Source organism: Macrobrachium rosenbergii, chromosome 32 (genome assembly GCF_040412425.1).
Source record: "Macrobrachium rosenbergii isolate ZJJX-2024 chromosome 32, ASM4041242v1, whole genome shotgun sequence".
Taxonomy (NCBI): domain Eukaryota; kingdom Metazoa; phylum Arthropoda; class Malacostraca; order Decapoda; family Palaemonidae; genus Macrobrachium; species Macrobrachium rosenbergii.
In genome coordinates, this window is record NC_089772.1 from 6185418 (window position 1) to 6204124 (window position 18707).

General features: G+C 34.6%; 2 protein-coding genes across 8 annotated transcripts in view; one reads left to right on the forward strand and one right to left on the reverse strand.

Annotated features, from left to right (window-relative positions):
- Positions 1-18707, forward strand: part of LOC136855625 (zinc finger protein 385D-like) — a 1128591-nt gene that overhangs the window by 856362 nt on the left and 253522 nt on the right. The window lies entirely within an intron of this gene.
- LOC136855585 (chromo domain-containing protein cec-1-like) overlaps positions 1-18707 on the reverse strand; it is a 174781-nt gene that overhangs the window by 100446 nt on the left and 55628 nt on the right. Inside the window, exon 2 of the mRNA XM_067132679.1 lies at positions 13202-13345. Coding sequence (XP_066988780.1) covers positions 13202-13345 — 144 coding nt within the window. The remainder of the gene's footprint in view (positions 1-13201; positions 13346-18707) is intronic.

The window sequence follows — 18707 nt, forward strand, 5'->3', positions numbered from 1 at the left end:
ATAGATTTTTGAATGATTTTCATATACATGAAATGAACCAAACCTCTACGAGTTACAAATTTCTAGCACCACTATTTATTTCGTTGATTCTGATAACGCAACAAGTGGAGAGAGACGTTGTGACAAGTTGAGTAATTTCCCTCATCGAAAATAGTAGTAAGATCGATAAAGGTGAAAAACTAATTCTGAAGATATTTCCCCCAATTCAAAAATAACTGAGCGTCATTTACTTCAAAGAGAATGAGAGAGTCAGAAATTATATATTAAAGAGACTCGACGATATTCGGATGGAATCGCAGGCAATTTGATGCCGTTTGGTGTTTTTTTCTTAACAGTAAAATATTCATATGACGTGATTTGGTTTTCCTTGTGTGGAGATTCATGGGTGAAATAGAAGATATTGTGAATATATGTATGATGTTTATGGGGTAACATAATATATACATACATACATACATATACATATATCTATCTTTATATCTTACATATATATATGTATGTGTATATATATGCATGTATGAATGTTTATCACATCATCGTGACTTTTTCTGTATTCATAAACATTAAGCTACTAATGTGGTTTAATATCCAATTAGCTCTACCTCGGAAGTAATACCGAAGGGGGATTATGATTGAAAAGTGGTAGTCGCTCGAGAGATTCGAACCACAATAGCAACCTCAGACTTCAGTGACGAGTTCTCTTACTGCTGGACCGTCAGTTTATACCTTGTAGTGCCGCATCATTCCCACCTACCAAGCGAGATGCCCAAGGTTGACTCTCATATATATGAATATCATGTCCTAGTTTTTAAAAAAAATTAGGTTTCTTAATTTTTAGACTTTATTGTATTTTGTAATATTGAAATGTTGTATATACTTTTACCATATCCATGTCTTTTGCTCATTTCAGCTGATTTTTCGAAAATGGTACCAGATTTGTACCGAAACGTGAAAAATAAAGAATGATTATAAATATGATTCGTTTATCAACAACACCACATTGAAAATAATCACGCTGACCGGTTTCGACTTTATTTTCAAGTCATTAACAAAGTTTACACACACACAATATATATATATATATATATATATATATATATATATATATATATATATATATATATATATAGATATAAAAATGAAAATAAAGTCGTAGGTCAGACCTACACTCTTATTTTTTCATCTGTGGTGTTGTGTGATAAACGAATCACGTGACCGTGATTATAATCATTCTTTATTTTTCACGTTTCGGTACAAATATTTTCGAAAAATCAGCTTAAATGAGCAAAAGACATGGATATGGTAAAAGTATATAACATTTCAATATTACAAAATACAATAAAGTCTAAAAATTAAGAAATCTAATTATATATATATATTTGTATATACACATATATATTTGTATGTGTGCAAGAATGCAATAATCAAACACACATAATAATTTATTCGTCAGTGCATTTAACTTTATTCAAACATTTAATCAAAAAGCGAAACAACTACTCATTAAATCAGACAGGGCTATATATAACCATTCACTCATTTTTACCACCAGAGACCAAAAAAAGTAAAACGTTGCAATTAATACATTTTTACTGTTTCTTTTTTTTTATATAAGTTTATGATGCCTCTCTACTAGCAGAAACCAAAAAAATTAACGTTGCAATTAATACATTTTTTACTGTTTTTTTTTTTTTTTTTATAAGTTTATGGAGGCATCGATGCCGGAAAATTTTGGAGGGAACGGAGGTCACGATAGGGCGCGAGCACCGGCGGAGGAAATGGAATTCGTTTTTTCCGGTTCTCAGGGAATGAATTTAATCCAGGAAAATGTAAAAGGATTTTGCGAATATATTTTTGATGTTAAGAAATAAATATTGACGCGAAAGTATTAAATAAACCTTCGAGTAAACGTAATTTCAGACAGGAGGAATAAAGCATGATATTGATTATAATTCCGAAAATACGATATAAGTGAATAGGTACTAAATGAAATGTATAAAATAAATAAATCGAGCAAACAATACATTCCTTGCGAAGTAAATAGGGTAATATAACTAATTACACGAAATAAATAGACGTGATCATGGATATACGAAATTAAAAGTAGAACACTTTTCATTCTGATAGTTTAATCCCTGCAGAAAGTGCGAAGATTCGCAGGGAATAATGAAAGAAATGTGATCATTAAGCGCCCCGACTAAGCCGTATCTACCGCGACGAATTTCCTCTTCATTGTAAGATGCAGAAAAATGTTTCTTAATCTTTATAAGATTTAGATAATATTTGATAAAATAAACATTGCCTCTCATATCATAGGCAAAACAGATTAAAAAAAAAATTATAAATGCACCGAAGTTTCTCCTGCGAAATCGAGTTTTCTGTACAGCGTATAGTGCCGTAAGAAACTCTCAGCCGCGGCCCATGAAACTTTTAGCCACGGCCTGGTGGTGGTCTGTGATGTTGCACCCATAGCGGTGCCAGACGCACGATCACGGCTAATTTTAACCTTAAATAAAATAAAAACTGCTGAGGTTAGAGGGCTGCAATTTGGCATGTTTGATGATTGAAGGGTGGATGATCAACATACCAATTTGCAGCCCTCTAGTCTCAGTAGTTTTTGAGATCTGAGGTCGGGCAGCAAAAGTGCGGACGGACAGACAAATAGCAATCTCAATAGTTTTCTTTTACAGGAAGCTAAAAATAACAGCATTTTCACAGGTAAAAATTGTTTCTCTTTATAATGCATGCTAAAAATTAAGAATCTTAACGATATACAAGGGGTAAGGGGTTTCATTGTACTTACTAAATGCAAGATGAAAATAAGAACATTTCTCCTCTGTACGAGATAGGAAAAAAAAACATTAATAACAAAAATAGCAGGCATTGCTCTTAATTCTCAACATTAAAAAAAATCTTCTTAATCTCTCTCTCTCTCTCTCTCTCTCTCTCTCTCTCTCTCTCTCTCTCTCTCTCTCTCTCTCTCTCTCTCTCTCAGAGAAAGATGTTTTATTCATTTGTTATCTTTTAGGTTAAGATTCTCCCTTCTCTCACAATTCTTTCTGGTAAAGATCTGTCATTTCAATGCTCCTTAACCCCTTTCCTCTCTCTCTCTCTCTCTCTCTCTCTCTCTCTCTCTCTCTCTCTCTCTCTCTCTCTCTCTCCTGAGTATTGGGCGCAATCTCTAATAATACAAACTACGATCAAAGGGATTTCCACCTTTATCCCGAGATTCTCCCTCCGTCCGGACTCGTTAGGTTTCGCTGCTGTTTCCGAAGCGCTGATGCTTATTCTGGGATTTTACCTGTCGTCAGGTGAAAAGAGCTCGAGATGGGAAATCCTTTTAGGGATTAATTGTTATTCGGCATATGGGAACGTCATATCTCCTGCGTATTGATTTCGGAGTGCGCCGTTCTGATAAACCATTCGCTCTGAGAAGTTTTCACACGTATGAGGTGGGTATTTTTAGAATTCATTCACGTTGTATACTGAAGAGGAAATGAGGAAATAATAACGACGTGTGTATTATGTTTACAGTAATTGTGACGCTCGCCGAGTTCGATTGCCGGAGGAGTCTAAATGATTTAGGCACATTCTTCTCTTAAAACCCACTTGACGTAAGTGGTGGAATAGGTATTTGGTAGGCAGTTCGGTCTGTTCTCTAGTTGCTAGGAAGGATATTGGGCTGACGTCTTCATTCCAAAGTGTTGCTAAATACCGGAAGGGTAGCACTTTCTAGAATCACCTTTCAGGGGAAAGGTGTATATACCTACATACATACATAAATACACACAGACATTATATATATATATATATATATATATATATATATATATATATATATATAAATTATATATATATATATATATATATATATATATATATATATATATATATATTTATATATGCTCTCATTCTGTGTATGTGTATATATATATATATATATATATATATATATATATATATATATATATTTATGTATATATATATTTATATATTTATACTGTATATATATATATATATATATAAATATATATATAATATATATATATATATATATATATATATATATATATTTACATATATATATATATATTTATATATACATACATATATAGATAGAGAGAGATAGAGTGAGAGAGAGGGAGAAGAAATGTACCCTGTAAGTAGATGTCCTTACAAGTTCATGGGGTAACAGCAACTGCCACAATCTTAAGAATCAGAGATGAGCCCCGCTCAAAAAGTAAAAGAAACAAATACTTCCACAATCTCTTCCGCCACTAAAACCTCATTTAAGAAGACGTCTGTTACTCGTACACTTTCTTAATGGATGAAACCAATCCACTTATGAAACACAGAAAGACAATTAGATGAATTACAGCGCCTAGTTTACTTACAGACCAGATTGATTAGCTAAAAGGCTGTATCAAACAACAAATGAATATATATCAGCCTGTATTAGAATTAACATAATAACTTAAAGAAGTTTAAAGTCAATTATAAATATTACTGTGTAATTAGAATCAAAAAGTGCACCAAAGGTAATTAAGGAAACAAGAATTTACGCTTAGGTGATATCAGAAGAGATAATTAGAGCAGAGTTTGAAATGTAAGGCAAAAACGAAAACAAAAATAGTACCAATAACAACAATAATAATAGTAAATTAAAATATTCAGTAAAATTTACAGTGATAGGGATTGCAATCATAGTTCATAAAAATTAACATATTTTCCTCAAACTGCAATATTTCCGCGATTTTCCACTAAAAATTGTACTCGCCGCGTTGGGATCTTTTTAAAAAACCAATAATTGTCCCCGAGTCAGGAAAAATCAATGTGTTATTAGATTTTGCACCGAATTTTAACCCTGCTGGAGTGATTTAGAAATGACGGGACGATTGAAATGCTCAGACTGAAAAGAAATAAAATAAAATCCGATGATGAATTCAGCGATGAAAGAGGTGAGGACATTTTGTGAATTCAGTAACTAAAGGAATGATTTCAGTTGTAATGACTGAGTCTGCTAGAACCTCCAACCAAGATTGCAAAATGTTAAATTCAGCATCTAATTCATCCTTACACGCAGTGTTAAACATAAAAAGAGAAAGTTGCTGAAGACCAGGCTTGCGTCTCAAAATTAACAACCGAGATGTAATCCTGGTTTTGCTGGCGTTTCTCCTTCTAGGACCATTACTTTCGAGGATTCTTCTCCTTTTATAAGTAAGACCCTCCCCCTTCCTTCCTTGAGTCAATACTCCTGTTGTAACATCACCTCCACGTACTCCGTACTCCGTACCCAGTACCCTGTACCCTGCCTGCCGGTATCCAGGCAGTCTCATCTCCCGAGAGCATCAGGGTAAATTGCCGTAGCAATACAAACAACGGGTATCTCTGATACGGCTAACGGGAGGAGATTGCTTGTGCCAGATCTTTGTGCCTTTTTCTTCTGCCTTTCTTTCTCCTCTTTCGACACTTTATCTTGGCAAGAGGCTGGCAGTAAACTAACACGAATTTATTATCTGGGAGAAATACGCGCAATAAGATTTTTGCACCTCGCGCGTCTAGAAATTAAGTTCCGTTCCTGAAGGAACCTTCTGGCGATTTTCTATCAAGCCAACGTGTACTGAATCACAACATTGCTTCAGAAAATTCATTATTTCGAGGATTTTACGCTGGAAGACACATTACTCTGTACCTACCTTACTGGAAATAATGAAGAAGGAGAAATAAAAAAATGAGAAGAAATTAAGTGTGTAATCCAAAAATATATCATGTAGATACTGAGAGAGAGAAGGAAGTAGCATCATAAACGACCAGCCAGCGCTTTTGTTGAATGTAATGTGCTAAGCGTTTCGGCCCTAAATCATATATTTAAGCACACTCAGCTAATAAAACACTACAGGCGTGCTGTTCTAAGTTTTAGGTTTTCTTTTGAATGTTGCCGTATTATAAATGGGTGATGATATACCCGGTCCAGGATTGCCGCAACTTAGAACATTTTCGCTCTAATTAAATTGGGGTGCTATTTTTGCCTGTAGACGTAAGTAAATTATAGAATACTATTATTTAACTATAATATGTAAAGACCGGCTTATTTAATCATTACTTACATGATTTTATCTCACGCTTTACTCGCTCTACGTCTGTAAAACAAGACAGTATCACCAGGGAAACGATACGAGTAATATTAGCAGTTGTAGCAGCATCAGCAATAGTGGTTGTAGTAGAAGTGATTAAGAAAACTTTGAAATCTACAGTTCCCGCCTAAATGACAACACTGTTTTACGCTCAAGTACCGCTGTTTCATATAATTAGCAACTTACGTGTCAGCAAGTTTCATCCGTTATCTGATCATAACGAATGTTATACCAAACTACTTTGGAAGGAGATATAAAATTTCTTAGTTCTTGTGTTCCCAAGCGGAAGAAAGTTTCGAAGTTTGAATACGACTCGTCACCGGAAAGTCGAACGAAGGTTTTTTTATTTTTATCCCGCGCATTTTTTTATAACTGTGAAATTGGCCCAAATTCATATTTCCCCTCTTCCTTTCTGTCACATAGTCACTTCTTCCTTCCTTCCCCTTTCAGTTCTCTCTTCCCCGCTTCATCTTCTCCCTTTCTCAGTACCTCCGCCATCCTCCATCTAGCAGCTCGCATTTAATTTACCTCCCGCTACTCTCCTCCCACTTCTTCGTCTTCTCCCATCATGTGATTTCTCTTTGCTGCTCCTCTCCCTGATTCTGCTCTACCTCCTCAATTCGGCCTCTGAGCCAACCCTTCCCCTCACTACCCATCTTCCCCATTCCCCATCTACGACGTTTTCCTCCCAACCTCTTCTTCCCCTAACGCCCACCACCCCTTCCCCCATCCACGTTCACTGCACTTCCCTTCCACTCCCATTCTTCCTTCCCCCTCCCCCTAGACTTCCTCCTCTCCCATTCTTCCTTCTCCCTCCCCCTAGACTTCCTCCTCTCCCTTAGTGTCACGCCTTGCCCAAAGGCTCGAACATTCTCACTCTCTCTGCGACACCTGAAGTGGAAGCCAAAACAAATAATAAAATAGACAAAAAGGGTGTTTGCATCGTCGCCACTCCCACGGTCATTAAAACAACTGAGATTCGCCCTTGATAACAGCAACACCTCTGTCTGAAAGGGAGAGAGTCGATGACAACAAAAAGCATAAAAGAATTAAACAAATACAATTAAAGAATGACTTAGAAAGAGCGAGCCAACTTGGAAGGTGCAATGGAAACTGCTCAAATCATATATTTTCTTATAGCCGCTGAGAAAAGAAAAGGGTTGGTTCGAATTGTATTTTTGCAGCCGGGAACTCTTTTTTCTTTTCTCTTTTTTTTCCTCTTTATCCCTTTTTAGCCAGTTTGGAGGAACGGTTTTGTTTGCCCTCCAAGCTTTCTCTCTTTTGTTTTTCGTTGTTTTTTCGCTTTGTGTTTTTTTCACCAAGTGCCAAGAAAAGCTACGAAGTCGTGACACTTTTTCCTTTCTCGTGATGAAGCGAATGGGACGCTGAAGACATTGACGTGATTATTTTATCCTTATTTGTCATACATTTTGTTATTCCTTGTCCTTCGCTGACCCTTGTATTAAGAGATGACACTCGATTTTCCCCTCATTGTTTTCCTCACTGAACACTTTTATTTCTCTCTTTTATCCTAGTTTATTCTTTTCACATTTTATAATTTTGTAAAACTTATTGCTCAAATTATTCTTTTCACACAGGGGGTATGAATTTTGTCACTCAAACCTTATTGCTCAAATTAGTTTCGCAAACCAAATAAAAATCACCGAACAGGGTCGTCATAATATATATATATATATATATATATATATATATATATATATATATATATATATATATAATATATATATATATATATATATATATATATATATATATATATATATATAATGACGAGTGTTTACTATAACTTCCTTTTTAAGCTTGTCAAATTTTTCAGCAAAAATTTCCTCCCCTGACAACGTTAAAAGTTAATCTCTCGAAGAAGAAGAAAAAGATGAAGATTTAATATGGTTCCGAAATTCTTTCCTTGTCATAATTTAGCAAATCTAGTATCTCTGCTTTTCCTTCCGAAGTTTACCGGATGTATGCGCACTTCACAAATGTTAATTTCAGTTCTTGTTTTTGTGATTTAATTCAAATATTTTAATTTTCAGATTTCCTTCTCTTTCAAGGTTATCAGATCTGTCTGATTTCATATTTTCTTCTCTCTTGAGTTGGCCAATTCTATCTTTACTTTTCTGTTTCTTTCCTTTTCAGCGTATTTCTAGTCCATTTCTGCTTTCAGATTTTCTCTTTCAAGCCTGTCAGTTCTACCATCATGTTAATTCTTTCTTTTACACGTCTATCAAATCCATCTCTGTTTTGTGTTTTCTTTTTTATAATTCATCAAGAAGTTATGTTATGCTATTTTTTTCGCTCTCATTACCTTTTTCAGACTTGTTCTGTGTTCTTAGGGTTTAAGAATATCACCTTATTATGAGAACAGTTCTTAAATTTTTGGTTCTATAGATATCTACAAAAATTCCTTTTTTTTATTTTATCGACAATATATAACACCTATAATTATTGCTGGTTTAGAATCAGCAAACCGGTTTTTTAAATAATTGGTAAAATTTGTCGAAGGAATATGTCAGTGATTACTTATTTAACTTTGTATATTGTTTCTTGTTTACCAGATTTCCCTCGTTTCATGGCATACTTGATTATGCTTTTTTTTTCCTTTGTCCAAGTTTATCTCAACCACCCCTCCTTGTATGACATTAATAGTTGATAAGCTCCTTCCTTTTTCAAGTTTTCAGTCTATATTTTATGCCGTAAGTACTTATCTAAAATATTTTATGCCATAAGTATTTATCTCATAATCACCCGTTCAAGGTTTTTTATTTTGTCTTTCTCTGAAACATGTTTACTAATAGGTACGTCCCTTTCAAGACAATGTTGGTCATCACAGATCAGAATATGAAAAGTTAACTATAAAGTGACGCCTAAAGTGTGTCATCTACTTAACTTTTTGACATGGATTGAAATTGACATTTCTCCTTTCATAATGCGTATTTCCCCTTTCTGTAAAACACTTATCTGTACTAGTACACTCATAAGTAAAATTGTCTTTTGGGGAATATGATATCAAAAACCCTGCTTTATGAGAATTCCCAAAATATTCTTGAAATATATCTATCATGATTTTTTTTTTATTTCAAGTCAATCGTTCAAGATTCTTCAATAAAACACATATTGTCTCAACATTATTAACAGAACCTAGAAAATATAAAAGATAAGAAACTACAGTGCTTATAAAAATACATAGAAAATTCTCACAAAGGCTTCCTAGAGTATAAACTCGACCTTCTTATTTTTATCCCTTTTGACGGAAGCGTATCAGGACGTTTACTAGCTCCAGTCCGGATAGGAGTCCGGATATTTGCATCAACCGTAGGAAGGGTTATCGCTCTGGGCATTTGAAGGAATGAGAGAGAGAGAGAGAGAGAAACTATACACTAGTACTCTGTACATATACACATTCAGAAACATACATACATTTTATATAATATATATATATATATATATATATATATATATATATATAATTTATAAAACAATATATGTATAATATACATATATATAGATATGTTTACACACATATATACATATGTATATATAATGTATATATATATATATATATATATATATATATATATATATATATATATATATATATATATATATATATATGTGTGTGTGTGTGTGTGTGTGTGTGTGTGTTTACGTATAGAATAAAGGGTTTAGATTAAAAACCGGTTAAACGTGAATGCATATCACTTATTAAAAAAGAAAAAAAAGTCAACAAATCAATAAATAAACAGATAAAAATGTAAGTAAATTATTAAAATGCAGGGAGAAGTGTATAAGGGTGGTAATGCATTGCACCTTCGCTTGAACTTTGGAAGTTCTAATTGAACGACATCCTCAGGGAAATTGTTCCACAGTCCAACGGTGTGAGGAATAAAGGTTCTCTGGAACTGGGAAGCTCAACAGCGAGGCGTATTTACTCTATTGGTGCTGCTGTTCAGCAGATCTGGTTGCTCTCGGCAGGAAAAGGGGATCGGGGATCAATTGTGAATGTGAAAGATCTCTGTTAAAATACACCTTATGAAAAACTGACAAACAAGAGACCATCCGTCGATGGTCTAAGTCATAACTGCTAATATTAGGAAAGAGAAACCTACCACCATGAACTACTCTATCTAAGAGAGACAAATCTCTGGCAGAAGCAGACATCTACACCTGAGAACAGTGTTCTAGTTAAGGAAGGACAAATGACCTAAAACAGGTTGTTTTGATTTTAACACTGTCATAAATATATGAGGCCTTATATACAATTCCTAATTTTTGTGCAGCATGTGCTGAAACTTTCATTAGCTCTTTTTCGAAAGTAAGGTGTGAGTAAAAATTTACACCAAGAATAGTTAAAGCTCCAGACTCATTCAGCAGTGTCCCAACCACCTGAGGGGGAGGATGGGGTGGAAAATCTGTATGAAATTTGCTAATCAGTAGTGTTTTCGTTTCACTGCAGTTCAACCTCATGCCCCACCGATTACACCATTCACTAATCCGCTCCATGTCACGGATGAGACTAAGGCCAGCCTCATTTCTACACCAACAAGTGTAGCATCATCAGCATACTGAACAGTCTTTTTTCAAGCCCTACAACTATAACACTTGTATACACTAAAAATAACAATGAACCAAGAACTCTACCCTCAGGAACTCCAGACATTATAGGTCTTGGTTTGCTAAAGATCCCAGCAACAACAACTTGCTGCTGCCTACCTGTAGGGAAATCTTGAAGTAAACCTAAGACATATTTACCCACTCCAAGATTCTGAAGTTTATAAATAAGTGCCTTGTGATTTAGTAAATAGAAATAGCACTAAAATCTATTTGAATTACTCTACACTCAAACCCTTATCAAGGTTCTCTTGCAAATGTCATGTCAAGTCTAAAAGAGCATCGCAAGTACCTAACTGCTTCCTATATGCATATTAACTATCAGCTAACAGTCCTTTAGATTCCACATACTTATATATAGTGGCTTAAAAATAAGTTTTTCTGAAACTTTGGAGAGCACAGGGTGAATAGAAATTGGCCTGTGGTTACTGCAGTCTGCAGGGAACAGGCACTGTATCACTAAGCTTGCTCTTATCCGCAAAGATACTACATTGACCTAAAAATCTCTGGAATCTACTAATTTTGGAAGATAACACACAAGAAACCTTTTTAAAAAACAATGGAAGAAACCATCAGGGATCATCTCTATCCCAGTTATCAAGATTATCAAGAATTATCTTAACATCCCTAGAGCCAGATGCAAATTTTGTAAGAATAGGTTCAGGATGACAAGTATCAGGGAGAGGGACATTCTCAGCTGATTGCTTAGCTTCAAAAGCTCGATGAAGCAGTTCAGCCTTTTCCTTGAGGACAGTAACCAATCTACCATCATCTGTTAGTGGTGGAGGAATGGAAGATGAGCATGACCCAAAGATAGTTGATGCCAATTTGGTCCACTACAAATGAGGCTGAGTAATTCCTACAAGTTTACTCTTTAAGGAATGATTGTAATTTCGCTCAGCTGTTTGGTAAACTCTGTTAGCAGCACAGTGAGACTCAAAAGAATGGCGTAATTTTCATGTGATCATCTCCATGTGTTGAATTTGGTCTGTTTGTCATGGTGGGCTCGTCTCCATGTATCATCAAACCATGGCTACCAGCATTTCACTTAACTTTTTCTTGGGATCTGGATCTGATAGAGCATTAAAAATATCAAGTGCCTAACAGTTCAATAATGCAGTCCCAGTTGGCTCTAGATTTCAGCCAGACCGTTTTTCCAGTGGTGGCATTAGGAATATACTCGTCTTGAATGTCGACTAGTAGTTGTTGATGGGTACTGTCGGGTGTTCGAATCACTTAGGTACCAAACCATTTATCACTGATAATTCCCCTTCAGCGATGTTCCCGAAGCAGTGCAAAGTAGATATTAAACGACATTTGTAGCTTAATGCTTGTATATAAAATGTCAAGGTGATGTGATAAAAAATTCACAAATAGCTATGTGTTCCAAACATACCAATCAGCTTTCTTGGTCGGGGTGGGTTGATGCTGAAGCTAAGTACAAAGTCCAGCAATTGAGGGGTATATATATACGGTGAGTTGACATTAACTTATACCTCTCTTGACAGCCTGTTGGTCTACAGCGTCGACTGGAAGTCATTGATGGGTGCTGTTAGGTGTTCGAGTCACTTAGGTACCAGACCATTTATCACTTATAATTTCCACTCGTTGATATTCCCGAAGTAGCGCGAATTGGATATTAAATGACATCTGTAGCGTAATGTACACAACCACACACACATATATACATACACACACACACACACACACACACACACACATATATATATATATATATATATATATATATATATATATATATATATATATATATATATATATATATATAACATAAATGTATATTCATATATACTCACTCCTGTCTATTCCAAATTCAAATCTCCAGGTGAATCCTGCGCTTAGGGACCTTTAACTAAGTTAAAAACTTAATAAAAAGAGGTTGTCTGGAAATCGGACTATTTTTTTCAAAAGAGTTTGTGTATACGAAAAAAGAGGTCTCTGTTCCTGGTAAAAGCGATTTCTTCTCCCAATTGGGTATTACCTTTCGGAAAAGGGGATTACCTCTCTGAGAATGGGATTATTTTAAAGATTGTTTTTACTGCAACTGAGAGTTGAAATGATTTTTAAGGGACAGTTATTTCGATGACCACTGCCGTTGTGACGCCAGTTGTGTAAAAAAAAAAAAGTCCGGTTATTCACCTGCTATTTATTTGATTTTCACCCAAAAAACAAATACGACTTTTAAAATACCGGATTTAGCACTCTTTACCATAGCCAGCCTCCATTATTCTTTTCATATTTCTTCTTTTACACATGTAAATTTCCATTGACCTCCTCTAGTCCTCATTTCATATTAATTTTTATTTTTTTTAATTGATAGTTTTTTTTCTTTTTCATTTCCTTTGTATTGGCAGGTTACTGTTATTCATTTTAATAACTTTTATAGTAACAGAGCTTTAATTAATCTTTTGTTGTACCTAAGCTCGAGGTATGTGTTTCTACTAGCTGAAGCTGGTTTTCTTCTTCTTCTTCTTCTTCTTCTTCTTTTTCTTCTTCTTCTTCTTCTTCTTCTTCTTCTTCTTCTTCTTCTTCTTCTTCAACCCTTTTCTTTTTTTCATTTACTGGAAGTGATAACTTCGTCTATAACTAAGCATGTGTGTGAAATTGGTGAACAAAAAGTTCTTTATCTCTTAAGTATTGCTGAATTAATCCATCAAAATTACAATAACTGAATGTGTAGTAATTTTCAAAGCAGTTGTTATTTTGTGCATTTGATATTTTTATCACTCTCCTTTCAATTGCATGCCTCTTTGTTTGGCAACTAAATATTACATAATATCAATATTATCTTTGTGAACATGCTCATTTTGCTTATTACTGATAATGCTAATAGTATGCTTATTCCACATTATAATTTTCTCTAATAATAATAATAATAATAATAATAATAATAATAATAATAATAATAATAATAATAATAGTGCAACTGTGTAATCAAAATTTATATTGAAAACCTTCAAGCGTTATTGCGTATGATACGGCAAAACAGTCTGTTTCATTGAGTACTTCTGTGACTATCCACATTAAACCCCGCAAAAGTAACAGAGGTAATTGCACTGACTGTTGTCTTTGTGAAAATTAAGGTTAAAATTCGTCAGAATAATTCCCTTATATCGGACTGTTTTCATTTTGAGTCTGTGAAAGCTTGTAAAGCAAAAGGTTTGAAATACGATAATTAGCTTTGTTATTATAGCTAATCGTTTTAAGTTTATTTGGACAAGAAAATAGCATGCGATTGTACAAAAGTTCATAAGGCACAAAAAAATATTTTTTTTCTAAAAACTATAAAGAGAGAGAGAGAGAGAGAGAGAGAGAGAGAGAGAGAGAGAGAGAGAGAGACAGACAGACAGACAGACAGACAGAGACAGAGAGAGATGCGGTGTCAATAACAGACATAAAACTGTAAAAAATAAATAAATATATATATATATATATATATATATATATATATATATATATATATATATATATATATATATATATATATATTTTCCTTAATCTTATGAAGTTGATCAACGATTACTGTATATGCAACCCGCCTAATAACTGATCAAGTAAAAACAAAACAAAAAAAATAGCGTCTTTAATCCTCATAGAAGTTGTTAAGCAAAATTCTTATGATTATCTTTCTCTCATAAAAATTTATCATGCAAAATAATATATATATTTTTTTTACTCTCCATGAATATTGATAAAGCCTAAATGTACTGTTTTTGCACGTTAACAGGTTTTTTGAAAGCAAAATCCGTATCAAAAATTTTTCTTCAATTATTCCCTAAACTGCCCGGCAAAGACTATTCCAACGAGAGAACAAACCAGACGAGAAATGGATTGTGTAACGTCCTATCAAAACACCGCGTTTCCAGCGTAAACAGATAGAATTACTTGGGCATAGCGGCGAAGAGAATGCAAGCAGTTAGCATTGTCAATAGTAAGAGAGAGAGAGAGAGAGAGCTCTTCAGTCAATACCCTTGTCTGGAAGTGATAAAGCGGGCGGACAGACGAGAAGCAAGGATAATCTTTCCATTCATTCTCTTGTTTAGTAGCAGGACACACGGACGGACAGACGAACTGCAGGAATTTACAGTCAGCATTTTATTCCACGTGTAATGGAAAGGAGAAACGAACAGTCGTACAAAATGCGAGAAGAAAAGCAACAGAAACTTTTCATGCGATGTTTTTCTTGTGACAAATAGAACAGAAAGAGAGAGGTGGTTCAAGAGAGAGATCCTTTTCGAGGTATATCTTGTGACATATTGGAGAAAGTGCATGGGTGTGCGTGAGAGAGAGAGAGAGAGAGAGAGAGAGAGAGAGAGAGGGTGGGAGGAGATCTTCGCAATACTTTAACAATGGAAACAGAGCTTCACATAGGGCATAGTGAAAATGTAATTTGATATTTTGAATGAAAAAGGTGTCTATAATTTATTTTGTTAGACATAAACTTTCTAAACTGACTTACACGGAACTCAGATAAATGGAGTCTCGTCCCCCATTTCAGAAGGCCTTGTGTTCTTTCCAAATTTTTTCGGCTTCGTGTGTTTCATAACAACTGAAGACCTGTCTTGAAATATCCAAATAAGCGAAAAAAACCCACGCGAAATTGACGGTTGAACGTCCTCCTAAATTTAGACAATTTACCTTCACCCAATTTTTTCCTTGGAAGAGAGAAAAAATATGCATAAAAAATATAGTTGACGCGTGATGCCGAAGAGACGAAAAATATTTTTGGAACGTTCCAACATTTTCTGCCGCAGGCTCATATTACGTCTCGGATACCAGGAATCAAAAGAAGATTAGGATGACTTTTTCCCTTTTTTTTTCTTTTGCTGTTGCTCTTCCCCTGTCCCGACCTTTCAAAAGAAATAGGAAAGACTGATATCGCAGGTGTAATTTCACGGGTGATATAGGCCATGTTCCATATGGTGAATTACAGATGGTTAGGACTGGCATTACAATGTGGGGGTATGCTATTAGCACCAAAGTACAAAAGATTTTGATGTTGATTGCGGGGAGGAAATATACATTTTCCTTAAAGCGAGAAGAGAAAAACTTAAAACTGTCTAAGATTTTTAGATGTGGTGTGGTATTTTGTGAAGGTGTCCGATTATATACATACATATATATGTGTGTGCTTGTGTATGTATACATACATACACACACACACACACATATATATATATATATATATATATATATATATATATATATATATATATATATATATATATATATATATATATATATATGTATCTGTATGTATGTATAAATTTTATCTGGATGAAAACGGCATTAAGTTCTAGGACAGAGAACCTGCCTCACTCGTTGTTCATGGAGGGGCAACGCTAGATCCATTTGTCCAACTCGCTGGTGTAAAAATGAGAGAAAGGAAGAAAAAAGAAAATTAAGCACAGTAGAAGAGAATAATAGTTGGGCAGACCCACTGGTATTATTTCATTATTTTCTCTTCCTCAAAATACTCGCACCTCAATACTAAACAGAAGCATTTAACTCCACCTTGAAAATTCATGCGCCTCTCTCTCTCTCTCTATGCAAGTTCCTTTATTCTGTACGTCGACTTCTGTTGTATAAATCTCTTTTCTGTTAATTTCCCATGATATCTTAATTACAGCATAGCAAAGTTTAGCAACTTCCATTCTAGGAAGTAAGCTTAGTTTCATGCATAGACCGTTCTTCTGATTTTTTATTTTACACAAATATCACTCGGCATGAAATGTCAGTTTGTCAGTTCCAAAGCCTACCTCTGTTCTCTTCTGGAAACCTTTCCAAAAAAGTATATCTTTATTCCACTAAGTTCTTAAAATCCCTTTCCCAGTCCACTAGCACTAGGGTCGCATTTCCCTTGTATTTCACATTACTCAGTTAATCCCACAAATGTTCAAATTCTTTAAATGTTCACATTGGTAAATAAATCCTTCAAATGTTCACATTGACAAAGAAATCCCTTAAATGCTCATGTTGGCAAATAAAGCCTTCAGATGTTCATACTGGTAAATAAACCTATAGATGGTCACATTGACAAATAAAGCCCCCAAATGACCACACTGAAAAAGGAATCCCTCAAATGATCATGTTAACAAAGATATGTCTCTAATGTTCATATTGACAGATAAATCTATTGGTGGTTCACATTGATAAATATGCCCCACAAATGACTATACTGAAAAATAAATCCATCAACTGATCACATTAACAGACTTGTCTCAAATGTTCATATTGACAAATAAATCTGTAGATGGTCACACTAACAAATATATCCCTCAAATGATCACACGATCAAATATATGTCTCGAAAGTCCATATTGACAAATAGCAGATGAGAAATTTCGGTGCTTGAGTCTCCTTGCGTATCCGAATAGCCCTGAAGACCCGGGGATTAAGATAAAAAGAATAAAAATGACAAGTGTTTCGTCGATAACTGCTATTGGACTATTACAGTGACAAATGCCTAGATCGTCTCGACACAGTCTTCTCTCTCTCTCTCTCTCTCTCTCTCTCTCTCTCTCTCTCTCTCTCTCTCTTTCTGTTCTTCACTTCTTTGATTCTCATTCAGCCTCTCTCTCTACCCACTCTCATTGTTCTCATTCTCTCTCACTTTCTCTTTTTTTCAAGAGACTGTCAACCGCCCATATTTTCTTCCTCTTAAAACTGGCAGGTTTCCCAGCTAAGTTAATCGATATTATGACTCCATTTTTATTTCTTCTCTTTTACCCATAATCGGACATGATGGGGGTAGGAGGGAGAGAAGGATGGAGGCAGTGGCCAATATGCAAATGGGGAGGATCCCTATCCTTTTGATTCCTAAACATTCCGGTTGGATGGTCCGTTAGCTAAATATGAAGGAGGAACGAGAGACAGAAATAAATAATTTAAGGGAGGACTCCAGAGAAAATCGAGACATCAGTCTCCGTAACATTCATCGTCTAACTGCTGAATCAGTCTCTCCTCTGTCACCATAAAGAAAAGTCATATATATATATATATATATATATATATATATATATATATATATATATATATATATATATATATATATATATATATATTATATATGTTTGTGTATATATATATATAGATATATTGCTTCTTTTTCCTAAAGACTTACTCTCCAGTAATGCAAATTTTCTAAATTTGCCTTTTAGAACATTTAAATAAAATTAAATACCTTTGCTAATAGACAAAAACGTACTTTTTTCATTTTTCAGAATAGGAAGGAGTCTTCTTTAAAACTATTAAAAACTATGTTGCGTTCCATAACATTCTGAGAAAAAATTTATTTGTTCCTTTGAAATCTGTTACTCAAAAGCCTCTGAAATGAATTGCTCTTGCTTCTGGGAATACCTTGTACAAAGTGAAAAACAGCAAACATGTACAAACAACATATGAATTTTACAGACAGCCACTTCATCTGACACACCAAAAACTGAAGTGCTTGCTACGACATTTATGTTCTGATTTGTCGGCGTAGCTTCATGTAAAGCTTTAGTTAAAATCAAAATCGAAATGAAGCTATGAATGCCAAATGTCCTCGTTAATAGGAGGACTTAATATTTGCTTGTTTGTTGGTTTTCAATCCGAAATGCGCTTCCATCATATCAAAAGAGTCGAAAGCCACTAAATTCTTTGGGGTTCATGTAGAATAGAAATAGATGCTGTTATAACCTGAAGGAAATATACTGTTAAAAAAAATCCCTTTTTAAGAGCTCGTCATGAATAAAAAGCGAAAGATTTGAGGCGCCGTCGGAAAAATGGAATAGAACATAAAGGAATCCCAAAAACATTTCCTGTCTCCGCCATCACTCAAGAATGTCCCAGTGTCTCTCGTGATTTCACGGGGTTCATCGCTCAAGACCTCCTTACGTTCTTTTATGTTTTTTTGTCTTCCGCTTAAAGACTCGGTCACTG